Consider the following 26691-nt stretch of genomic DNA (forward strand, 5'->3'; position numbering starts at 1 on the left):
GAATATTTGAAAATTCAAAGCCGTCTCCAAGGATGCACTAAAGAAATCCTAGCAGAAAGGAAAGTCACATGGCATAGAGGCTGCTACTCTAATGCCACCCACCAAACAAAGCTGCAACGATCCAGAGACCGCTTTGAACATGCAATGTCCACTGGAATAAAACGTGGCTATAAAAGATCCAGTACAGAAATGGAAGCCAGTGAACCAGGACCCTCAATGCCCTTCACAAGAATCTCGTTTAATATGGACAGACAGTCTCAAAACTTATAAGAGGGGCCTCCGCAATGCCAGAGCAAACTATTACTCAGCATTAATAGAAGACAATAAGAACAACCCCAGGTTTCTTTTCAGCACTGTAGCCAGGCTGACTGAGAGTCAAAGCTCTATTGAGCCTTGTATTCCTTTAGCCCTTAGCAGTAATGATTTTATGAGCTTTTTTAATGACAAAATTCTAACTATTAGAGGCAAAATTCATGACCTCCTGTCCTCAGATAGTACCTATCTAACCTCAAACACAGCTGTAAAACCTAATATATATATTTAGATTGCTTCTCCCCAATTTCTCTTCAAGAATTGACTGTAGTGATTTCTTCATCCAAATCATCGACGTGTCTCTTAGACCCCATCCCAACTAGGCTACTTAAGGAGGTCTTTCCTTTAGTTAACACTCATATATTAGATATGATCAATATATCCTTATTAACAGGCTATGTACCACAGTCTTTTAAGGTAGCTGTAATTAAACCTCTCCTAAAAAGCCCACCCTGGATCCAGAGGTGTTAGCCAACTGTAGACCAATATCTAATCTTCCCTTTCTTTCAAAGATCCTTGAGAAAGTAGTCGCAGACCAGCTGTGTGATTTTCTCCATGATAATAATTTATTTGAGGAATTTCAGTCAGGATTTAGAGTGCATCATAGCACTGAGACAGCACTAGTTAAAATTACAAATGACCTTCTGATTGCTTCGGACAAAGGACTTGTCTCTGTACTTGTTTTATTAGATCTTAGTGCGGCGTTTGACACAATTGACCATCAAATTCTACTGCAGACACTGGATCACTTAATTGGCCTAAAAGGTTCTGCACTAAGCTGGTTTAAATCTTATTTATCTGATCGTTTTCAGTTTGTTCAGGTTTATAATGAATCGTCCTTACGTACCAAAGTTTGTTTTGGAGTTCCGCAAGGTTCTGTGCTCGGACCAATCCTATTTACTCTATATATGCTTCCTTTAGGTAACATCATTAGAAATCACTCTATAAATTTCTATTGTTATGCGGATGATACTCAGTTGTATTTATTGATGAAGCCAGAAGAAAGTAATCAATTAACTAAACTCCATAATTGCCTTAAGGACATAAAAACTTGGATGAGCACCAATTTCCTGATGTTAAATTCAGACAAAACTGAAGTTATTGTTCTTGGCCCCAAACAACTCAGAGACTCTTTATCTGATGATATAGTTTCTCTTGATGGCATTGCTCTGGCCTCTAGCACTACCGTAAGAAACCTCGGAGTAATATTTGATCAAGATTTGTCTTTTAATTCTCATTTAAAACAAACCTCACGGACTGCATTTTTTCCATCTGCGTAATATTGCGAAAATTAGGCCTATCCTGACCCGAAAAGATGCAGAAAAATTGGTCCACGCTTTTGTTACCTCTAGGCTGGATTACTGTAACTCTCTGTTATCAGGTAGCTCTAGTAAGTCCTTAAAAACTCTCCAGCTAATTCAGAATGCAGCAGCACGTGTACTAACAGGAACTAAGAAACGAGATCATATTTCTCCTGTTTTAGCTTCTCTGCACTGGCTCCCTGTAAAATCCAGAATTGAATTTAAAATCCTACTGTTAACTTATAAAGCTCTAAATGGTCAAGCTCCGTCATATCTTAGAGAGCTCATAGTGCCTTATTATCCCACCAGAACACTGCGCTCTGAGAACGCAGGGTTACTCGTGGTCCCTAAAGTCTCCAAAAGTAGATCAGGAGCCAGAGCCTTTAGCTATCAGGCTCCTCTCCTGTGGAATCATCTTCCTGTTACGGTCCGGGAGGCAGACACCATCTCCACATTTAAGACTAGACTTAAGACTTTCCTCTTTGATAAAGCTTATAGTTAGGGCTGGCTCAGGCTTGCCCTGTACCAGCCCCTAGTTAGGCTGACTTAGGCCTAGTCTGCCGGAGGACCCCCCTATAATACACCGGGCACCTTCTCTTCTTCTTCTTCTCTCTCTCTCTCTCTCTCTCTGGTATTCTATTACTGCATCTTGCTAACTCGGCCATTCTGGATGTCACTAACTCGGCTTCTTCTCCGGAGCCTTTGTGCTCCACTGTCTCTCAGATTAACTCATATCGCAGCGGTGCCTGGACAGCGTGACGTGTGTGGTTGTGCTGCTGCCGTGGTCCTGCCAGATGCCTCCTGCTGCTGCTGCTGCCATCATTAGTCATTAGTCATACTTCTACTGTTATTATACACGACTATTGTCACACATGTATACTGCCAGATATTAATACATACTTTCAACATATTGTACCACAGTAGCCAGAACTATAACTATAATATTATTACTTTCAATAATGTTGTTGTAAGCTACTGTCATTACCTGCATCTCTCACTCTCTCTCTCTCTCTCTGTCTCTTTGTGTCATGTGGATTACTGTTAATTTGTTATGCTGATCTGTTCTGTACGACATCTATTGCACGTCTGTCCGTCCTGGAAGAGGGATCCCTCCTCAGTTGCTCTTCCTGAGGTTTCTACCATTTTTTTCCCCGTTAAAGGGGTTTTTTGGGGAGTTTTTCCTTATCCACTGCGAGGGTCATAAGGACAGAGGGATGTCGTATGCTGTAAAGCCCTGTGATTTGTGATATTGGGCTGTATAAATAAAATTGATTGAATTGATTGACAAGATCTGCAACAAACCCACTACTCAACGACCTATGCTTCTTCTGTCAAACAGATAATAGTCAACCACTCTTTAAACTAAGAACTGAGAATACAGGAGAGGCACTCAGACAGGCTGTTGATATTTCCCAAGATCCAGTGTTGATGACAAGATTAAGCACTGCAATATCACCAAGTGATGCCCATGCAATAGGTGTGAGATATCATAGGCAGTGCTGGAGAAACCATTTGTTTTATGTCCTCAGAAACCATACCCACGATGAAGCCAAATGCACAACAGAAGACCTGCCCATGCAGATGTCATGTTTGATCGAGTTGATCAATATTGTTGACATTAAAACTCAAGACAAAGCATTTCTCCCCATGGATGTTGTAGAAAGAACATACATTTCTATGCTTGGTGGCAGTGAGGAGGCACAGAAGCACAAACCAAAACTGACAAGGAAATGGCTAAGGGATCAGATTTGTCACAATTTACCAAGAGTGAAGTGTGTGAGACCAAACAGGAAAAGGCCATCCATTCTTTACTGCCCTGAAGCCTATGAAGAGAGTATGGTCCGCATGACTATGACACTGGACCATGCAAGTGAAATGGATGACATGAAGATGTTGCACAAGTCAGCTCAGATAATACGCAGAAGTATTGTGAATTTCAATAAGAAGGAACAATCAGGCATGAACATATTGAGCAAGGTAGAAGATGTTCCAGTAGAGTTATCCAACCTTATACAGTGGATATTGGTAGGACCTGAAGTTGAGTTGCAAACAGAGACCAGGAGTAGGACAATGCAACAATCAGCCCTTACAATAAGCCAAAACATCATATATGCTTTCAAAAGCAAAAGGCAAGTGCAACACCAACCGAAGGAGGTGACAGACAGGTTCCGGATACAGCATGCCAGAGAAAATCTGCAGGTTCTCGGGTTGGCACTTACCATCCATCATGACACCAGGAACAAGAAGCTGTTGGACCTCCTTCACTTACAGAGCTACTGTGTGCCATACAATCGGACACTGCCTCTGGAAACGGCTATAGCCAGTGCTGTTGTGGAGAACTCAAAGCGCTTCAATTGCCTGTATGTACCTCACTTCCTTGAAAAAGGAAGTTTTGTGTTCTTTGCTGTCGACAACACTGACTTTGCCGAGGACACAGTGGATGGAAAAGGAACCACACATGAGACAATCACTGCAGTATATCAGAAGGCCAGTGCTCAAGGGGCGGTCATTGCACCCAGTCTGGAACTTGAAGAGACAAAGAATCTATCAGTTTCTCCGTACCACACACCCATCAAGCTTTGTAGCAAACCCAAACGCAGAGTAGTCCAGAGAGCACAAAGATTTGAGGTCAACACTACAGGAGTTGCCGAGTCTTATCAAATGACCACCAAAGGCTGGATCATTGCATCCGCCCTGTCTAGAGAAAATGGAAAGCAAAGCAAAATCCCTGGTTGGGCTGGATTCAAGTCACTTGTGTCATCCAGCCAATCTGTGACCCATGTTGGTGCTCTGCCGCTACTGCCAGAAGTTGCACATGAGTGGTCTACAATGCTCACTGTGATTCTACAAGCATCCCAGTTGAGGAGTTTGGTTGTTGGTGAAGAACATCCAACAGTGATAACCTTTGACATGGCCTTATACGAAAAGGCAGTGCAGCTGTTGGACTCAAGGGATGATTTGAAAAGAACAGTTCTTCCCAGGCTGGGTGAGCTACACACTGTGATGGCAGCACTGTGGGCACTAGGTACATGAATTGAAAATTCAGGGATAGATGATGCATGGATTGAGGCTGGTGTGTATGGCCCTGCCACCACACGGCAGATCCTGAAGTGTGCTCACTACAAGAGAACTCTTCGTGCACACATCCTCACATACATGTCTCTGTATGAACTTCTCCTGGAAAAATTCTTTTCAGAAAAGCCACACCTCAAATCCATCTGCTCCCAGCCTGTGAGTGATGTCCAGGAAGTCTGTGCAAGATTAGCTGTTGACAAAAGCACAAGTGGAGAAGGCATTGCTAATGCAAATGACAGCCTACTCCAAATCCTTACAGACAAAGGTGTTATCGAACAGCTGAAAACATGGAAAACAGAAAAATGCTGTAATGCAATGTTTAAGTCACTTTCAAATTACCTCCGCCATGTTGAAACCATCCTGCTCTTCACTGAAGCCTCAAGAAATGCTGATCTAGTTCTCCACCTGCAAGCAGGAGAGGCACTAAGTAAGCTCTTCTTTGCCCTAGATCGAATGAAATACAAACGCCTATGGCCACGGTACATTGCAGACATGCAGGATCTGAAGACCAGTCACCCAGACACCTGGCATGAACTTCAAGATGGGAATATATCCATCACAAAGTCTGAGATGCCATTTGTCTCAATTGGCACAGACCATGCATGCGAGCAACTAAATCGGATGATGAAGATACACTCTGGTTTAATTGGTATTTCCAAGAATGCCAACGCACGACAGAGGTTCTTTCTCGCCACACCAGAAATGTCACGCCTCTCAACAGAGTACAAAGAGCAATTTGGTATCAGGGCTGATAAACCACAAGCACACCATGAGGTACAAGCAAGTGCTATCCAAAAAGAACATGATGCTGTCAACAAGATCAAGTCTACAATACTGAGTCACAGAAATCCCTTTGATGCAGAAGGTGGTCAGCTTTACAACTTCATGACACATGCATATGTTCCCCAAGAGAATGCCCTACAGATTTTGAATGTTGGCGACTATGGACAGAAATTGTATGAAGAATATGTTGCTGAGCGCATCAATGGAAATGTCAGTTTGTGGGCACCAATCAAGAGGCAGAACAATGCCATGTTCCTGTCAGGAAACAAAAAGCAGTCAGTAAAGATTCGAGACCAGTCAGTGGATCTAAGAGACACAAAAGATCTATATGGTCGGTTTATGGTTCTCGCCAGATCGAACCGGGATATTGATATGAAGAATGCTGTAGGGAAACATGAATTTACAATAACTCCCAGAGCACTGTTTGCCCCAAATGGATCCGTCCTTCCGTGTACTGACAAGTCAAAGTTCATACATTGTCTGGAAAAAGTGAAAATAAATGAAGAAGTCCAACAGACACAAGCACAGATGTCTGCAGAACATGGTGATGGACCTGAAACATCTTTAACACCATCCAAGAGTCCGCAAATCGCTGTGGTGGATGGAATGGTTCTAGTCCAGCAGTTGGCAATGAAACAGGGGACAATCAGTACAGTCAAAGATCTGGGCCAGCACTTTAATGACAGACTCTTGATGCTGACAGCAGATTTTGATGAGGTTATTCTGGTCTTCGACACCTATAAAGCTGACTCACTGAAACAGAAAACAAGGGAGAAACGACAACAAGGCAAAGATCCCATTCAATACCAGATTGATGATAAAACCGACATCAAACATATACCAATGAGACGGTTCCTATCTCATGAACAGACCAAAGCTGATCTAACTGAGTACCTTGCACAAGCAGTCCTCAACCAGAATGCAAACTCCCAAAGGTTGTTCATCACATCGGCCTCAGGCAGCACAAGAAGCAATTGCAGCAAAATGTGTTTTGAAGAAAACAACCACGAGGAGGCTGACACACTAATGATATGCTTAGCAGCATCTGCAGTACAGCACTGCCCAAAAGCACGGATGGTCATCTTCAGCCCAGATACAGATGTCTTAGTTCTGGCTGTTGCACACTACGAGAAGCTCTGTAGAAACAGTGCAATGCATATGGCATCGGGTACTGTGGAGATTGAGGCAATCTGGAAGGCACTGGGACAAGAAAAGGCAAGAGCATTACCAGCATTCCATGCATTCACTGGAGCTGACAATGTTGGGAGATTCTCCAGAATCAGCAAAACTAGATGGTTTCAACAGTACATGAAGGCTGACAAGGACATCTTCTCCGCCCTGGTGAAACTCTCTGACGAAGGCGACGTGCAACAGGAAGTAAAAGATGCACTTGAAAAGTTTGTGTGCTCAGTGTACTGCCCGAAAGGCACTGACATAAAAAACATTATGGACCTAAGGTGGCATCTCTTCTGCAAGCACCTGGCTGAAAGCAGCAAGCTGCCTCACGCAGTCGATGCCCTTGCAGAACATATTGAACATGTCCGGGTCCAAAGTAGGGTGTGGTGCCAAGCCACTGTGATGTGGCAAAAACCTTTTGACCCACTCCAACACGGCTACTATCAAGACCCCAATGGCAAGATACTGCCTACTACAACAAAGGTTGCACCTGCACCACAGGCCATTCTAGAGATGGTCAGGTGAGTGAGTGAGTGAGTGAGTGAGTGATTTTATTTTTGAGACAGGGACAAGGTACAGTAAACATTAGCCCTATAAATAGGGAGATATGCACTGTACAAGGTTGTAGCTAAATAGCTAATTTCCACCCATAGGTGTAACTGTAAAACCAACTGCACAACCCAGCGGTGCTCATGTAGGAGACACAATCTGGCCTGCACAGACCTTTGTTTGTGTGGAAGTGAATGTGAGAATGATGCAGACTGCGGTGGCCCGAATGACAGGAAGGAAAGTGATGAAGACCTGTGAAAGCATAAGGGTAAGTTCAGAGAATCTCCTTCCATGATTTCTTGCATGAGTTTTTTTTTCTAGTTAAATTGAACATTCCCTGTCTCTATTTACCAGCCATTCATTAATATCCATTTTTTTCTTTTATCCAAGACCATTGCAAGCAATTCCAGTGTCTCCACACTCAATCCCATATGATTGGACTCATCGCTGAGAGACAACAGACCCGTCCTAGGACTCACTCTCCACTGGGTTAGCCCCTCAGCCCCCTTGTAAAGAATTTTATATTGAGAGTTTTTGAGTTTTCAGGTTTTGAGTTTTCTGTGCCAACCGAGTCCCGACTGTTACCAGCCTATGGTGTAATAAATGTATATCACATTTATGTATGGATTATAGTTTTAATTTACCTTTGTCATTGTTTATATAATCATATGCAGAAATTTTAAGTATTTTGTCCCCGGACTTCTGACATGGGGTCATTAAGGGGGATTAGAGTAACAATTTCCTTTTCCACTTCTTGGGGGTGCCACAATTTTCTTTCCCACCCCTAGGGGGTGCCACAGCACGATTCTGAGCATAATTTTGAAGTCACCATTGGATTCCTTGACCAAGAAAACATATGATTGGCATGTTTAATTGAGTTTTTAGGTTGTTTAGAGGCCAAGGTAGCTGAAATTCTGTATTTTATGGCGGCCATTTTGAAATTCCAAAATGGCCGCCATACAGGTGTTTGTGCAAGTGGCAACATTGGTTTTTGGATTCCCCAAGGTCTGCAGATTCCAAAAATGTATAGGTCAACAAATCCCCAAAAAATTCCCACAAAAGTACATTTTTGTACACAGTGAACCTGACTACAAACAGGAAGTCAGACACAGATAAGAGAATCAAAGAGAGAATCCAGCCAAATTTCAAAATAAAATAACAACAGCACTCACTGTGGAATGTGAGGAGAAAATACCATGTTTATAATTTAAAAAAACACAACAGTGCATAACCAAACACATTTTTCAATACCCTAATCACTTCATTACAATTTTAATTTTGTGTCACCGAGCCTACAGACATAACTACATAACGTCCTGGACACACCAGACGTGTTAGTGCCGTCCGGTGTGTCCAGGGCGAAGCCTAATGGCACGGGTGTGTGGATGTCTGTTCATTTTTTCATTCATGTCCTTATTAATGCACACTTTATAACTTACTTGTTGGATTTATTAAAAACAAATGAATGAAAACTAAATGTCTTTGAATATCTTTATTATCATTTAAAAACGAAAATTAAAATGACCAGTAAAAATTAGGGATGTCCAGATCCAGCTTTTTCACTTCCGATCCGATACAGATATTGCAGCCTTGAATTTTGGCCGATACCGATACCAATCCGATCCAAGCTCATTTATTTTGTTGTCAGTCATGTTAGAAAAGGTTTGATCAGAACAACTATTTAATCAGGTTAGTTAGAATGATCCACAACAGTTGGTATGAGAAACTGACCTGTTTATTGTTAACAGGGTTAAATAAACAAACTTTAAATTTGAACATTAACATTAAATAAAAAATATAGCTGGTTTGTTTTGGCTGCTTTGGCCCCTTAATAAATAGAAAATAAATCAACAAGAAATCTTTAAAATGTCTAACAATGAAATTAAAATAGCAGCAAGACTCCACACACTTGTGCTTTGGCCCCCTAATAAATAAAAAAAAGATTAACACCACAAGACATTGTTGGCATTTAACAAACAATGCAGCCTTTCCTTTTCAGTTATTTTAGTAGTGATTTTGTAGTCCATCCATGGCTCCAATTTCACTAACTGTGCCCAAAACAATGCCATCAGTGCTCTTTACTTAAACAGTAAGAGTGTAAACCAAATAAAAATATCACTCTCAAAAAACCAGAGCAGAAAACAAATAGTCAGTTAACTAAGTTGACCGCTACTCTTCCTACCCTCCATGTGTCTGCCGTCTGCATGCTGGCCTGGTGGATTGATAGTAAGAGCTGGAGCAGATCACTGGAATGGACTGCTTGAAATGCGGAGCGCTGGGCTGGCCGGAAAACCTGGTGCGGATTCCGTGATCGGAGTTCTTGGGTCGGCATTTTTCCATGCAGTCCGATCCGCTGCCGATGCCCGTTTTTTGCTAATATCGGCAGCCGATACCGATCCGAATATCGGATTGGGACATCCCTAGTAAAAACAGATTATGACCGTATTTTTATGACCCTGTCAGTCAAAATGACCAGCGACGAAAAAGTCTAGCGCAACGTCTGATATATATGTATATATATGTATGTATGTGTGTGTATATACATATATACTATGTGTATATACATATATACTATATATAGTATATATGTATATACACACACATAAAATATAATATATAAAATAAATAAATATAAATATATATATATATACATATATATATATATACATATATATATATATATATACTAAAAAGGCTTTTGAAGCAGTTGTGTTTTTTTCTAAAAGATGTTTTGCATGGGGCGGCACGGTGGTGTGGTGGTTAGCACTGTCCCCTCACAGCAAGCGGGTTCTTGGTTCGATCCCGGGTGTGGGAGCCCTTCTGTGTGGAGTTTGCATGTTCTCCCCGTGTCAGCGTGGGTTCTCTCCGGGCACTCCGGCTTCCTCCCACAGTCCAAAGACATGCAGATTGGGGATTAGGTTAATCGATAACTCTAAATTGTCCATAGGTGTGAATGTGAGCGTGAATGGTTGTCTTTCTCTGCGATAATCTGGCGACCTGTCCAGGGTGTACCCTGCCTCTCACCCAATGTCAGCTGGGATAGGCTCCAGCCCCCCCGTGACCCTCAAGAGGATGAAGCAGTTAGAAGATGGATGGATGGATGTTTTGCATGTGGAAGAAGGTTATATTAAAGGTTGTTCATAAGTATATATGATTGAATGTGTGCTTATGCAAAGATAGAGAAATGAAGAGCTGAATTACTTTTAAACAGTTAGTTATTTTTTATAGTGTAGAAATCATTGTTTCCGTGGCACAAAAGGGGGAATAAATAACAACAAAAACAAGTTAAATAGCAATATAAAAACACTGGTATCGGCTGAGAATTTAAAATCAGTGCATGCCTAATTATATGTCCATATTGAATCAATTTGATGCTTTGAATGAATACATATAAGGTTAGAAAATACATCCTTTGTTCATTGTATAAATCATGTCCTCTTCCAGTCTTGTATGTGAGCACAGACACAGAGATAAGATAAGATAATTTTGTTGGCTGAAAAGACTCTCTGCGGAAGTAACAGCAAATATCAACTGTAGATCCTGTCGTCCCTTACTTCTCTCTTTTTATTCTCAACTTGTTAGAATTCAAAATTCATGTCATTACAGGACAAATGATCCTCAGCTGGTGGTGTGAGCAAAGCTGATGGTCTTTGTGTTTGTGTTTGTGCAGGACATCAGTGATGGGATGCCATGGTGTGAAGAACGTCTGGTCCGCAAAGTTCTTTTCCTCTCCCTCAGGGAATTCAGAGACACCCACCGTGCCACACGCAAACACTCGCAGATACACACGCGTGCACACAAACGCACTTCAAAAAATACACTCTTACATGCCCAGCGAAAGACGCAGACACTTCCTAAAACACACACAGAGAAAAAAAGGAGCACAAGACAGAGTGTGCACACGCCACAACAAAGAGTCACACACAAACCACCAAACACACAGAAAAACACACACAGTGCAAAAAATACAGACATTTCGAAACATCTCCGCCCTCACCAACACACTAACAAAGGGCAAATATCTAACTTGTCTCAGGACTCACACACACCAAAAAATAAATGTACTCAAACACCACAGAACATGCAAACACAATTAAAAATGTGTGCAGGGAAAGTCACTAACACTGTACCCCAAACACACCAACAAGAAAATACACACATGTTCCAGAATTCTGAGTCGACCAGGACACTACGCTCACATAAAACACAAAATACACTGTTGCTGTTAAACTCAAAATACACTGAAACTGCAAAACACACACACACTACTCATAACAAACACTCTGTGAAAAACACACAGACACTGCTGAGCCCTCCTGCCCCTGCGAGGACCCTGCGCTCACACACTCCTACAAGCCTCAGTGGTCAGTACCATCAATACTCTTCTTCTCTTCTGTCTCAGTCACAGCTGTGACGTTTCCACCAAACACTTTCAGTATGGTACCTTTGGAACCAAAAGTGACCCCCTTTAGACATTGTACGTAGAGCCTAGGTCGGTTTAGTGGTTCCACTGCAATCAGTACTCTTAAATGTGGGCAGGGTTGTTGTCACTCACTGCCCCATCCAGCACTTGCTGTATTTTCTCTTCACCAGTGATACAGAAGGTTGCATGCAAACATTTTCAAAACAAAATAGAACAGGCTGCAGGGAAAGTCTCTCTCGATGGTATATTAAAAAATGGTAGGTTTGTACAGTGAGTCCCACTCAAGCAAGTGCAGGGGTTTAGTGTTGCTAGAGCCCACAGCTGGAGTTCTGACGCTCCGCGAAGCTTTTCTTTTTCTCAGAGTGAGCATTAGAATATATGCAGTTCACATAATCTGGTTGAATTCAATATATATTATGAAACGCTGGACGATCCACCCATTACTAAAGGTCTGTCATCCAAGAGAGACATAAAAACAATGGAACGGTCAAAGTTGTCATGTTGAAATTTAAAGTGTGCTGATGGATTTATGTTGGGAACCAGGGATGGGCAAAAATACATCAAAATGTATTTACAAATAAAATACCAAATACCCAACTTATAATTGTATCAAAATAAGCTACAAAATACACAGCCACAAAATGTATCAAAATAAAATACTTCATTTTTGTATTTACCAAATATAAAATACAGTACTGTTTGTTTCACAATTTGAAAGTAAGCCCATCTAATATTGCCGATCTCACTGTCCACTGAGTAGTACTTGTGCTTGGAGTAGGATTATCCTCTGATGCTCCCAGGATCTGGCCAGAACTGTGGAATAAACAGATGGGCACTTTACAAAACAAGATACGAGACCGATCAAAGTTTTTACATAAATAGCCTAAATTAAATTATCTAGGAGTGCAGTACACAGCAACATAATTAAGATCCTAGGAAGAGAAGCAGGAAAAACAGCAAATAGACTCAGCAAGCTCAATAATAAATGTCTAATTTTCAGAGGCCATGCAACTAATAGTAACACATAAAATTTAACTCACGGCCAATTAGTTGCCTCATGGTAAGGGCTATTGTCTCTATACCAGTATGAAGAAATGTGTTATGTTTCAAGAATGCAGCACATACAAGCTTTCACCAGTTCAACTCGCTTGCTCTCCTCGTTGCAACTTTGCTCTCTCTCACTCATCTTTTCTTCACATGACATCACTGAATCTGACTTGCAAAAAAGGGAGAATGAGTTTAAGGCTACATGCACATAGTCTGTAAATATTTAGCAAAGAGTGCAAGCTTAGTTTGGCAAATGAAAGGTGCTTGAGAACTATAGCCTACTAGAAATGGTAAAGAATGGGGTTTTCAACGGGGTGTATGTGTGCGTATGATTCATAGGTACAACTGGTTTTAAAATTGGTTCAGTATTGAGGGAGGCGGATGCAGCCGGCAGCCGCCAAACGAGCTAAAACGGTAACAGGGGCAAATGCGTCCCGTATAAGTTTGCGCATTCAAAGTGGGTTTTTTTTCGCCACTGACCGGTTCAGATCGCCAGTGCTTTCTCTGTAAATAGCATACTAAGAGTTGACCTTACCTCTGGGCTGTGTGACGTCATCTCGCGAGAGCTTTGCTTGTTGCCGGAAGAAAACAGAGCCATGCTGAATGCCGCTCAGAGTGGCGCTGGTTGTCCCGGAGTACAGTTGAGAGTTTTACTGCATCGATTGAAAAAATGGTTTGTGTTTGTGCTTATCCAAATTGCAAGAACAGGATGTCGCGCAACACCCCGTACAGCTTTCATAGGCTGCCTTTGTCGGATGGCGAGATGCTGAAGTTGTGGCTAGTTGTGCTACAAATGGATGCTAACACTCCTGTCCAGACACTGCGCCTTGCAGACCACTGGGTCTGCAGTGCTCACTTCTCCCAAGATGACTACTGCCAGCCGAAGAAGACATCCAATCCCGAAACACCTCTTCCTCAAGAAAACGGCTGTCCCACGAGTAGAGAGAGCTACAGACACAGTGGAGCAAAGCTCTCGCGAGATGACGTCACACAGCCCAGAGGTAAGGGAAATGCTTAGTATGCTATTAACAGAGATAGCACTGGCAATCTGAACCGGTCAGTGGTGGAAAAAAAGCACTTTTAATGCGCAAACTTATACGGGACGCATTTGCCCCCGTTACCGTTTTACCTCGTTTCGCGGCTCTAGGTTGCATCCGTCTCCCTCAATACTGAACCAATTTTAAAACCAGTTGTACCTATGAATTTTATGCACACATACACATGGGAAATAGGGCCCAGGTTGAAAAATATCGGAGTTATCCTTTAAAAACAAAAGACACAAAGGTCAATAAAGAAAACACACTAAATCACATAACAAACAAGTACCAAAAGCAAATAAATAACAGTAATAATGCAGTGAATAAATAAAAGGCACATTATGAATATTGCACATTATTGTTATAAGGGGTTATTGTACAATGTCCTTATGTGATGTAGGCCTATATAGTGTGAAAAAGAGTTATTGCACATTGTCCTTATGTGGTGTGTATAATGTGAAAAGAGTTATGGTGTAAGAACTTCTCCCCTCTGAAGTAAAAATAATAATAATAGCCTAATAATCCGCCATCTGGGACAAACTGGACAAGGATATCAGAAACTCTTTAAAAGTTTGTGGACTGTGTGTGAAAACTGACGGGAGTTTAGACCCTCATCCTCCGCTTCAGAGAGAGACAGCAGGTCGCTCCGTGTATGGTCGCCAATGTGACCATATGCAACAACGGAAATCAAGCACAAAGTGATGAGCTAACATTAACTTAACAGTGAAAGTTAGCAGCTAATATTCACGGTTAATTGACCTAGCATCAACAAACAACACTAACATTACACTGAAAAGGAACTTGTCAAGAACGCAAATGATTCATGGTTAAGAGAAATAATATTAGAAATAAACTAGCAACATTAAACCACTCACCTTCACCTGGGCCGACGTCCTCGACGGTCAGAACTCAACAAGCCCAATGAGCCTACCTCCGAACACCAAGGCAATTTCTATGCAGTTAAGTCTACAGCAGCACCTAGTGTTCTTATGGTGTCATTAGCCTATAGGGCCACATTGTCTCACAGAAAGTAGCCTATTTTACAGAATTTTGAAAATACAAAAATACATGACACTGAAGTATTTTGATACAAAATATCAATGCATTTCCATCACTGCAATAAAATACAAATTACAAAATATTATTTTGTGTTTGAAATACGTATTTTAAATACATGTATTGGGAAAAACTGCCCATCCCTGTTGGCAACTTATGCACTGAGCAACATTACAAGTAAATGTTCCACCTTAAAAGATGCCAGCAGTTGGCCTTGTGAATTAAGTCATTTTTTCCTCAGCCTACAGCTGCTGCAAGAGGCAGTAAAACATCCTTTGACCAATCAGTGGACTGCAGTGTTTCTAGCTCCACCTTTTAGTACCAGATTTGTGTAGGCCTACTAGGCGAGGACAGTAAGGAATGGCTCCATTGGTACCACCATCCACAGCTTTTCACAGTGGAAACAAAAAAAAAAAAAAAAAATGCATACCGAACTGAACTGAACTGAACCATACCAGACTGCTTGGTGGAAACGGAGCTTTCGTGATTCAGTAGTTTAGTAGAATATTTCAAGCATATCATTTACTGTTCTTGTTATAGTTTTGTTCACAGCGCTTTGATTTCTATGACACTGTAGGTGGAGATCAGTTCTTAAAATAGTAAAAGTGCTTCTTGTAAATAACTAAAGTTGTAACTGTTCTCTGTAGGCTCCCTGGTTAATGGCATCAGCCAATGTCAGTCCCTCCTGTCAGCTAGTCCAAGCTGGAGCTGGTCCTTACAGACACGCCCTCAACAGCGCTGCCCTGCTAGTATACATCGTCACAAGGTTGACCCTGCCAGCAAGAGGTCAGCTGCTCTAGTGTATGTTTGTGCATATGTGTTTGCATGTTCAGTGTGTATGACTTGCCTATAAGTAGTTGATAAAAAGGTGTGCTGTGCTGCCACCTACCCCACAGTGGCAAAAGTAATCCACTTGTCACCTGTAAAGCAGATCTTTTTTTTTTTTTTAGGTATTTTTTGGGGCATTTTTCAGCCTTTCTTTGACAGGACAGACAAGCGTGAAAGGGGAGAGAGAGAGGGAGTGACATGCAGCAACGGGCCACTGCGGCAACAGCCTTGTACATGGGGCGCCTGCTCTACCACTAAGCCACCAACGCCCCGACCTGTAAAGCAGATCTATATTAAATAATGCCATTAATGTAATCACAGTCTAGTGTTTACATGGGCTCACTTTTACTACTATGTCCTTGCTTTGCTATACCTGAATATGCTATACAGAGTCCAATCATGGATGTATAAAGAGAACTGGATACAGCATTGAAAGTTGCTCAGTGGTGCATTAGGGGAAAAAAAAAGCTTATTCCCGTGGTATGCAATTACTATAGATATATTATAATCACATATTTGAACTGAACCGTTTGGTATCAGGCTTTCGGCTCGAAATGCATTACAAATCGAAAGATTTGTTGAACTATCCTATTACATTTGGGAAATAAAACATACAGTTAACACTGTGTTTAATATAATGTTCTCAGTACCACTGGGCACAACAAGGCAGCCCACAGGATGGAACAGGCAACATGCTGTCTGCCCCTCCCACCCCTGAACCAGAACATTCTATTCAACTGAGACACACTGGGAGGCAGCTACACTAAGCTAGCTCACTGCAGGATGGGTAATAATGACATTACCAGAGCAGAGACAGAAGATCCTCCGCTAACCTACAGGCTGTGAATTATAAGGGGTATAGAGAGAGACAGTGATGGATAAAAGCCCACTGTGCCAAAGAAAGAGCTGCCACACAGCTACAGACTCTCCTTGGCAGCTAAACCAGTGGCACAGTAACATATGTGACCCCTGTGCTGAAACTCGAGCTGCTCCACGGTAACAGACTCTCATTAGCAGCCAATCCAGTAGCACCCACAGCAGCTTACATTAGCCCAAACCACACACCCACAACGGGCCGCGTAGCTGATTCGGCTAGAAAGACTGAAAGGTTTGTTAGTGACAGCTGTATATCTGTTTATATGATTGTGGCATTTAACAGAGATGTTTATTCATGTATTTATTTGACTGAAAGAGCTCAGAGAGCTCGTGGGAAGTAGCAAATTCACCGGTTATATACAGAGGTGACACTACACTGATATTATGTGCTGTCAGTAATGTCAGTAATAATAGTAATATGGATAAATATGGATCAACAGCTCTCAGCTTCAACAAAAGCTTTGTAACTTTGTCCTACATGTCTTGTTTTGCTTGTATAGTTTGTTTAGTGGTGGTATGTCCTTGCGTGTCATTCTGTGCCCCCTCTCTAAAGTCTGTGCAGTCAGCGTGGGCAGAGCTCTCCATGAGCTCTTTTTTTCTCAGCAGCAGTTTGTGACTCCTGTGATGGAGAGAAGCAGTTGCTGCAAATAAATGCAAACTTTTAGACCCAGCAGAATGAAAGCTTAAATTTCAATTTCAATACATCTGATGATCTGCTTCTCCATCCAGCCACAAGTGCACTCTACAATCTGACAGTGTGGTGCTATAAATGACCAAACATGTTTATATATTTCAGTAGTGCTCCTGATAAACGGTCCAGCTCCAAAAACAGAAAATCTTTTTTGTGGCGGCAGATGTTTTAGTCATGGCAGGCTGCCACAAATAAATCAATGTGTGAGCTATCCTGAAATACATAAAGTAACATTAGAATCATAGACTTACTGACTGTTGTATATTAGACTGCAATAGTTTCACATGTATGTACCTCATGAACTTGCAACTGCCTGCATGTGAATATGTGTGTGTGTGTGTGTATGTGTGTTTGTGTGTGCGTGCATAGACCAAAGGTGCAAGCGCAGAGGAAGTTTGCCCAGTCCCCTCCCAGCTCCCCAGGATCTCCTGTGTTGATGACACCAGCACAAAGTAATCACAGCCACAACCTGGCCATGGTCACTTGTCTGACAAGACGCCGACCCAAGACTGAGGACTTCTTGTCTTTTCTTTGTCTGAGGGGTAAAATTTAAGCACACAAGCCATCTGAACATGAAAGGTAGTGGTCTGAACTGAGGTTGGTCACAGAGTCAGTGCCAAGAGCTCAGCTGCATATCATGATATACACACTACTACATAAGAGCTGTTCAATTAATGTTCAAGAAACACCAGTCTACCATTAGGGCTACATATATATATATATATATATATATATATATATATATATATGTATACAGTGGTGGAAAAAAGTTTTCGGACACCCTTAAAATTTTACACAATCTCAAATATTATCATGAAATATTTGTGGAAAAATCTTTTTTGTGTTTCAAAAGGTGTGGCTGCATTAGACAGATACAAACAAATACAAATTATATTTTTTTGTTTATTGTTTACAAGAAAAACTAACAAAACTAAATTCTTGACAGTTTCAATATGCCATTTCTCAACATTGTCGGTATCAAAGTCAACAAATAACAGAGAATGTGTTCAAAACTGAACAAAAAATAAATAAACCATCACATCATCAAATTAATATTTAGTAGTCCTGCCATTGGCACATAGTAGAGCTCTAATCCTGGCTGGCATGTTCCCCACGAGCCTTTCACGCTGTTGAGGGGTAATCTTGTCCCATTCTTCTTGAATTACTGCTTTTAATTCTTCTAAATTCTTTGGTTTATGCTTTGAAACAGACATTTGATAATCCACCACAGATTTTCAATGGGGCTCATGTCCGGGGATTGAGCTGGCCACTCTAAGACCTGGATACTGTGCTCCTGCAGCCAAGTTCTACTGGCCTTGGATGTGTGGCAAGGGGCATTATCTTGTTGAAACATCCAGTTTTTACCTCGACAGAACAGTGCACGTGCAGAAGGGAGCATGTGGGTTTCGAGAACGGTACAATACTTGGTAGAGTTCAATGTGCCATCACAGACAGTGAGATGACCAACACCAGCAGCACTCATGCATCCCCAAACCATGATACTGCCTCCACCATGCTTGACAGTAGGTACTGTACATGCTGGAGATAATGCTTCGCCTGGCCTTCTGCGTACCCTCACATTAGTAGGAGGAAGATAAAGCTGGAAACTGGACTCATCTGACCACAAAATCTTCTTCCAATTCCTGGCTGTCCAGTTCTTGTGTGCCTGGGCCCAATGACGCTGGGCTAACCTCTGTCTCTCATTGATCAGGGGCTTCTTGATAGCCTTGTAGGACCTTAAGCCATGATCTAAAAGTCGGCCACGTACAGTGCGGGTGGAACACTGGACACCAGTTTGGTTTGACCACTGCTGCTGAAGCTCCTGTGATGTCATTTGGCGGTTTTGCCTGCACATGCGGATCAGGATGCGGTCATTTCTTGCTGAAGAAACCCTTGGACGCCCAGATCTTGGTTTGTCTTCCAAGTTGTTGGCTCGTCTGTATTTCTGCAGAGTGTATCCAACCGCTGAAGGACTGCATCTGCACTTCCTGGCTATCTGGCGGCAGCTGTACCCTTCCTGGCTGAGAATCTTTATCTTCAGGCGTGTTTCCTGCGTTAGGTTCCTTGTTTTAGCCATTTTTGTGTCTGAAGAACTTTCAAATGTGCTGGCTTTATGTAGACACGAAGCTTGGCAACAAAAATTGTGTCTTTTAATAAAAAGAATGACCTTCATCACTGGTACCAAAATGACCCAATACTCAAAATTTCGTATGTATTTTTATGGAACCAATCAATTTTAAGTTTTTAATGTCTTTTTTAGGATTTATTTAGTATTTTGGCTGTGACTGTACTAAAAGAAATTGCACTTGAAGACCTAAGAGTGATTCTTAATGCAGTAATTCACAAATGCATGGGGTGTCCGAAAACTTTTTTCCACCACTGTATACACACAGCTTGAGTTATGGCCTATTTCCTTCCAAGCCCTACCCTTTGCCAAGACCTTTTGGTTGATGGCGAGTTAATTTTTGAGCAAGCTTGCTAATTTGTAGTAGTATTGTGTATTTCAGTACCACAATACTGTAAACGAAGTTTAATGTGATGGAGTCAAAATCACAAAATGCCCATTGTAAGGAAAATTCCTCTCTCTGAAGAAGTGATGGACTCAATGTGAGGAATCAAGTCTCTTTAATGCATGCAGCATGGAGAGAAGACCCAAGTGTTCTCTGCCAACTTTCAGAATATACAGACTTTTAAACCATACTGAAGCTCTGACCCCAGCTTTGTACCTCCCAGCTGCACTCATAAAGGAGATTGTCCCCCATAAAACAGATTTACCAATACAGGACATCTTCCCCCCCACCAAAGGAAAGGTCATGACTCTGGGATATAGGAAATTACCCCCAATACAGACTCCTGAATAACTGCCCACATCATTCATATCACTGGTTTTCACAATATGCAAATTGTGGCCTCCATCATGGTGGTATTAATTGTCCAGAAGGCTTTTTTGTAGAGTGCATTGAGTTGTAGATGTCTGTCAGTCTTAAAGTCAGTCAGACTCAAGGTGTGAGGGAATGGCCTGTCAAATATTTCTGTCTTTCAGCTGTTAATTATAGCCTCACCAAAAGGCTGATTGGGATCAGATTTGTTGGGAAGCATCATTTCCAGTTATGGTGCCAAGTTTCATATCTCTAGTTCTTTCCAGCTCATGGCAATTAAAGCCGAAATGGCTGACGACATATGATAATAATGATAATAACAAACCGGCATAAACTCAAAAGGATTCTGCCATGGAGGCTTCAACCCTAATGAAGTGGCACAGATTCAGTTGTTCTGCCTCTTCAGGGCTTGAATCCTAAATATAGCCACAAGTGGCAATCCCAGGTTTAAGCCCTATGTCAGCTAACAGCTCAGTTGCAAAAATCAAAGCCACAAGCAGCAGCTAGCAGGTTTCAGGCTTTACAATACTGATCAAAGTCACTTCAGCTGGTTCAATTTTGGCTAAAGAAGGAGTGAGACCAATACCACACTTTTTTCATCATTAAAATGTATGCAGAGTTTAAAAAACTGCACACTAAAAGTCCTGCAGTTTTGCCCTTCTTTAACAGATGTGCATAAAACTTGAATTTAGTGAAAGATGTCTTCATTGAGTTTAATCAGGATTGCTCTTAAATAGCTTGAGTTGTGGCCTTAATCCCGGTAAGCCTTAACCTTTGCAAAGACTTTTTGATTGATTTTGGCCATATTTTGACCAGTTTTGCTCCCTTTTAATAGAACTGTGTAGCTCCATCCCATAATGCTGCCAAACAAATTTGGTGTTGAAACAGTCAAAATCAAAAAAGTAGATGTCATATTACTGTTTTTCACATCATGCAAATTCGTAAAAATCCATGATGGTGGCCATAGGTGCCTGAGCAATGGAGCACGTGGAGCAAACGCATTCCTGTTATTCAATTAAGCGGTTCAAATTAATGGTTTTGCTACCCCATTTTTTTGTCCTTTTAAGGATAAAATTATCATACAGTCCCTGCAATCAGGTGATAATATTTAAGCGGCCTATATCAATAACAATTTTACTATTTTCAACTGACAGTAACAAATAGCAAGAACATTACACCCTATGGGACCACCCTTTGAGTTGGCTCAGTCCAAACTGTCACTGATCGCAGAGCTGATTGACTGATTGAGGCAGTGCAGTGAGAGAGGCTGATAGACAGAGCGGAGCATTACGTCGCAACGCCAAAACGTCTCAATTAACAGTCAGATGTTCAGCAGTGGAAAGTGATTTCTTTAGACTTCTACGGACTACTTTGTTTTAGTTTCAGTAATAGTAAGACTTTGGAAGGAATTATTTATAAATATGAGAACATATTGTTCTGTGTCTCTCCCTTCATCCTATGCCGTTCTTTTATTGTTATGAGGGGCAGATTTAGTGATTAGGGGGCAAAGGACTTCAGGCAAACGCTGTCTTTCTGTCTTGCATTCAAAAGAAGTATTATTAGCACAATGTGTTTGAACAAAAGTCTGTTCAAGGTTGAGCTTTCAATTCTAATATAGCCTAATGATGGATCATTTGATTAATTATAATGCATCATATTTTAATTGTTACATTTTGCAGACCCACCACTAATAATGTGTCTTTCTAACTTTGCTTTCCTATTTTAAAACATAATCAGATGTCCATGATGTTGGCCTTAATTGTCCAAGAGGCTTTTTGTAGAAGACATTGTGATGAAATTGAGTGTCACATATCTAGGCATGGAATATTGTGAAAATCTGGGAGTAAATTCCTTACCAAAAAATTTCTTCACTAATGTGTTTGTAAAGGTGTCTAATAACACATATAAAAGATTTAACTTCAACTCCCATAGGAAAATCCGTGACAGCTGCTGAAAGTTGGGGTATCCAGAACCTTATCAGTGCAAAATTGAAAATGTTAACCTCTGCCTTGAGTAGCTTGTGAGGGGTCAAACTAGGGTTTTTTCAGGATTCTGAATTAACTGCAAGCATTTGTTTTGGACCATAACCATGGGGGCCCCATCTGATTTTATGTGTAAATTTTAAAAGTAGCTTTATTCATTTATTTCAATATCTCTAGTTATAAAACAATACTGCTCTATAATGTCAAATGTCTCAGGAGTCTAGGTCTGAGTCATTATGGATACAGTTCTTGCATGTAATGCCTCTACAAGTTCTGCATGCTGAGATACATTTGACACCATTCTTCTTACAGCTGCACTGCCGGTTGCTGCAACCTCCATTACAATTACAGTTTGTGAACTGGAGTAGCTACTCAGAATCCATGGGGTCTAGTGTTGGAACTGACTCATAACCATGAAGTCTACCATTCATCTATAGTTCCTGGGGTCCAAAGACATACTCTGAAGAAGCATTCAGTCCCGAGTTTAGAGCTAGGCATGGAGAGAATGCTGTGCAGGTGCAAAGTAGAGTTTCTCTTTTGATCAGCCCAGCCACTGCCTTCTGCAAAAACATGTTGTATCGAGTTGCACCCAAAGTTGTACCTGGTGCATGATATATGCACTGAAAAACTGCCATACCAGCCCTGATCAGCGTGTCCTTAGTAGCCTGTACGTCAAGGAGAGCCACTCTGAAGTTGTCAAAATCCGGCACTTGGGCAGTGACTTGCGACGTCAGAAACCAACAAAAAAAAAAAGGCATCTTTTAACGTCGGCATGATACGCAGCCTGTCATCATTATAGTTTAATGGCACCCAGTGGCGTCAGGGGGAAACCTGGCAGGACAAGGACGAAAGTTAAGGCGGCTAAAGTCTGAGTAGCGGAGGCAGGAGGGGTGGTGGATGGGTACAACAAACACCGACTTTCACCCGAGAGAGCAGTGTTCGCATCCCGTAAGATTCTAAAGCCAAAACCTGTTCTTTTTTTCCTAAACTTGAAAAAAACAGAAGTTTATCTTCAAAGAAGACAAAGCATGTAACAGGCAGAACTTGACACAATGTCCCAGAACGTCAACAATCAGCGCATCCAGGGAACCTTGCACATCATACGTGGACCAAAAGTCAATATGTGATGAGGTCAGAGTGAGAATGTGTTGCAAAGGAAGATGTCCATGTGCTCATCAGTGTCTCCTACACAAAACCTGTCAAATAGGGTTAATTTCCCAAAGGTCCCAGATTGCAAAAACCATATCACAACCGGTGAAGGCATGAGAAAAAAGCATGTAGTTCCTCTGTCTTTCAGAGAGAGCTTTTGGATCTTCCTGACCTTGTAAGAGCCCTCCGACAAGGTTCACTGACCTGTCATTGAATTTTTCTGAGCGATGACAGGGCCTGTACCTTGAACTTCACCCCCATGGTCTATGTCACTGACTGTCCACCCAGCTTTATCTGCATCTCCCTCCCTACTTCAGCCGCTCTCTCAACGTTGACTGTGTCTTCTGCAGTGCTCATGGAAGCTGCTGAGAAGGAAACAAGCAACTGCTTGTCTCAATTTTGGTTGAAGGGGTTGTTCTCCTCAAACCATTTGAGGGCAAGTTCAACAAGGTCTTTGTGGAGTGGGCCATGTTTCCTGACACCTTCCTCCATATGCTAGTTGACATTGGAAAAGTGGTTGAGGTTCTGCATCCAGTACTTGTGGCCAAAATCACTATTTCTCATCTTCCCTCTGCTCAACTCACCCTCTGACTTGGCCACCTTCATCAATGTTTGCTTGATATGTATTATATTATTCATCTATGCATATTATCAATGTTGTAACATGAAATATTTCCAGTTGTAAAAGAAATGTAGATGATAGAGTGGTATTGCTATTTGATGTGTGGAGTGTATTGTGTCAGTCTGTGATCCACACAATGGTTTGAGCATATCTGGCACCTGCTACTCCAAATTTACTCACTCACTGCAAATGCAAACCAACTACAGCAGTTACCAGTAAACAAACAAACAAGTACTTACTTTGACAAATGAATGGATAGATAAACCCACAAAGCTACTTTTCCAATTTTCATGCACCCAGTCATATTTATTTCACCAAAAAAAGGGAGTTGTGATGAGTGGGGAAAAGTGGGCATGGCCTTTCTTTCCACCAAGGAGTAGTTTTGGTGCAAGTTTTACCCCTCACAAGCTATTGAAGGCAGAGGTAAACATTTTCAGTTTTTCACTGATAAGGTCTGGGTTATTAGACACTTTTACAAACACACTGGTGAATAATTTTTTTGGTAAGGAATTTATTTCCAGATTGGCCAAATATCTGATAATATTCCCTGACTATTTAAATCAATCAGACTCATGGTGTGAGGGGCCTGGCCTTTCCAAATTAGTACTTTTTCGGCTGTTACTTATTGTGCCACCATCAGGCCAATGGAGTCAAATTTGGTGTGAAACAATAGCACATCATTTACAGTTATGGTGCAAATATTTTAATGACTCTAGCTCGTGCCAACTCATTGCAAATTGAGCAAATGCATAATATCGCTTATAATGCTACACAGGTCTTCAGGATTTAAACCCTAATGATAATAATAATAATAATAATAATAATAATACACTGGCACAAACCCAGTAGGGTGCTTCAGGCCCTTTCACATCTTGAAGCATAAACACAGCTGCATAAGAATCCTACAGTTCTTTGTGGTAGCCATAATGTATCTTCTACAGAATAAATTAAGACACTTTCTCTTTCACTTCAGGTTCAGCAGCGTTGCCTAGCAGCATGGCCTTCTTAGCAAGTGGACGAGCAAAGGAGCCAGCTGGCACTCAGTATCTCACTTCCTGTCTTTCCACCAATCACAGGACTGCAACTAAGGGGAAGAACATGAGCATATTCAGCAGATCAACAGGTACTTATCCACTGACCTGTCTGTGCATCTCCCTGTTAAGAGGGGATTTTGGTGCAGGGGGGTATTTATTTACTTACATACAGTCATGTATTGACCTGGTGCAGCTGGTGCTGGATACACTCATCATGCGTCTTACACACTGGTGTAGGCAACACATGTCAGTCCTTAAGCAGGCGATATAGAGCTGATCAGAGTGTTGCCATGACCACAGTAGTAAACAAACATGGCGTCTGTGGGGAATGTGTACTGCTGTACATAATGCACAATAGGAAATAGAGATGAAAACAAAGGATGGAAATGTTGATTATTATTCAATGTTATATCAGTAAAAAGCATGTCATGAAATTCCAAGTAATGGATTTGATTAAAGTGAACAGCTGGAATATCATTAGCATTAGTTTCCCAGGGAGCAAAAAACTCGTGAATAAAATTTGTATTTACTGTGTTAAACATCCCTGTTGAATATACATTTTCAGCTTTGTTTTCAAGCTGCTGCTAGCAGCAATGCCACATATAATCCTGCTGTGACATATTTATAAAGACACCTCCACTCACCTCTCCATTGGACTGTGCTGGATGCTGTCAGCTAACCCAAAAAATAGTTAAAAGTGAAAGCAGAATCTCTAGCTTCTATCCAAAATAAGAGGATGAGCGAATCATCAACTAGCTGGCCACAGTAGCCTCCCATATTCCTGGGAATGACGCCACCCTTCTCTGATGCTGGAGCTGCCGGTTGTCACACCGTCCCGTTAGGAACCTCCCTGGCCCAGGCCTGATTCTAACCCCAGACAAAGAATTGTTCCAAGCCCGCTCCTTCAGAGCCCTGGATGGTCATCCAGCATGAGACAAGACGAGGTAGGAACCCCTCCCATACTCCTCCATCTGGGTCTATACAGCTTGGCAACAGGTTGGAGGTGTTGGGGACACTGGAGCAACTCTGGGACGCTGACATCCGGACCTGGGTGCTTTCGGCGAGTCCAGTGCCTCTTCCAAGAACAAGTCCTCCTCCAGGGTAACCAGCTCCAAGCCCACAAGTCAGCCCACAAGTCAGCCACAACATCAGCTCACATCTTTGGTTACAGGACCTCTAGGAATGTCAGGAAAAGCTTAAAAAAAAACACTGTTTCTCAGGTGCCACTATCCGTGACATAGCTGACAAAGCTATCAAGGTTCTAGCTAACTATTAAAAACTGATTTAATCCACTTGTTCTCCATGCTGAAAAGATTCATGATTGACATCTATGTATCTGGTCCCATCCCCATCTGTAGCAGCTGTAGTGGGTGTTTGTTTCAGCAGGCTGCTGTTGCTGCACACCTGGCTCTAAGCAGGTGTTTCATTCAATGACATTTTCAACCTCTTTTGGGAATGCAGGCAGTTATTTAGGAGGGATCTCATTCATCCAGACTGGCTAGGTGCAAAAGTACTGTCTGGAAAGGTTTCATATTGTGTCTGCAACACACCACCCGGTCCAGTTGCAACAGTGACAGTCTCATTTGGACATCACCATCCCTCAGATCTGGACAGTGCTCCCCCTGTCTGCCAGCTCCAGTCTCTACAATCCCAGTAATCTATGACAACAGGTCCTACTGCCCCAGAAGGGCTCAGGGGGGAGCTACCTGCAATCACAATCACTTTAGAGGGAAATCCGCTCACCTGCCATCAAATCTGAATATTACACACAAATAAACGGGCCTTGTAAATGTAAGGTTGTTTTACAACAAATCTTAATCCTGTCATCCCAAATTTTTCCCAGACATAAAAATATCCAAATCATCTGTCAC

At 41.7% G+C, this 26691-nt stretch overlaps 1 protein-coding gene across 6 annotated transcripts in view; it reads left to right on the forward strand.

Annotated features, from left to right (window-relative positions):
* Positions 1 to 26691, forward strand: part of LOC125892840 (uncharacterized) — a 130173-nt gene that overhangs the window by 62446 nt on the left and 41036 nt on the right. For 3 of the 6 annotated variants that reach the window (XM_049583131.1, XM_049583133.1, XM_049583134.1), the window contains 4 exons: positions 10867 to 11560; positions 15407 to 15560; positions 17524 to 17696; positions 24760 to 24909. In XM_049583131.1, coding sequence (XP_049439088.1) covers positions 10867 to 11560; positions 15407 to 15560; positions 17524 to 17696; positions 24760 to 24909 — 1171 coding nt within the window. The remainder of the gene's footprint in view (positions 1 to 10866; positions 11561 to 15406; positions 15561 to 17523; positions 17697 to 24759; positions 24910 to 26691) is intronic. The other 3 variants (XM_049583135.1, XM_049583132.1, XM_049583136.1) reach the window with 3 other exon arrangements.

This window comes from Epinephelus fuscoguttatus, linkage group LG8, assembly GCF_011397635.1.
Source record: "Epinephelus fuscoguttatus linkage group LG8, E.fuscoguttatus.final_Chr_v1".
Classification (NCBI taxonomy): Eukaryota; Metazoa; Chordata; class Actinopteri; order Perciformes; family Serranidae; genus Epinephelus; species Epinephelus fuscoguttatus.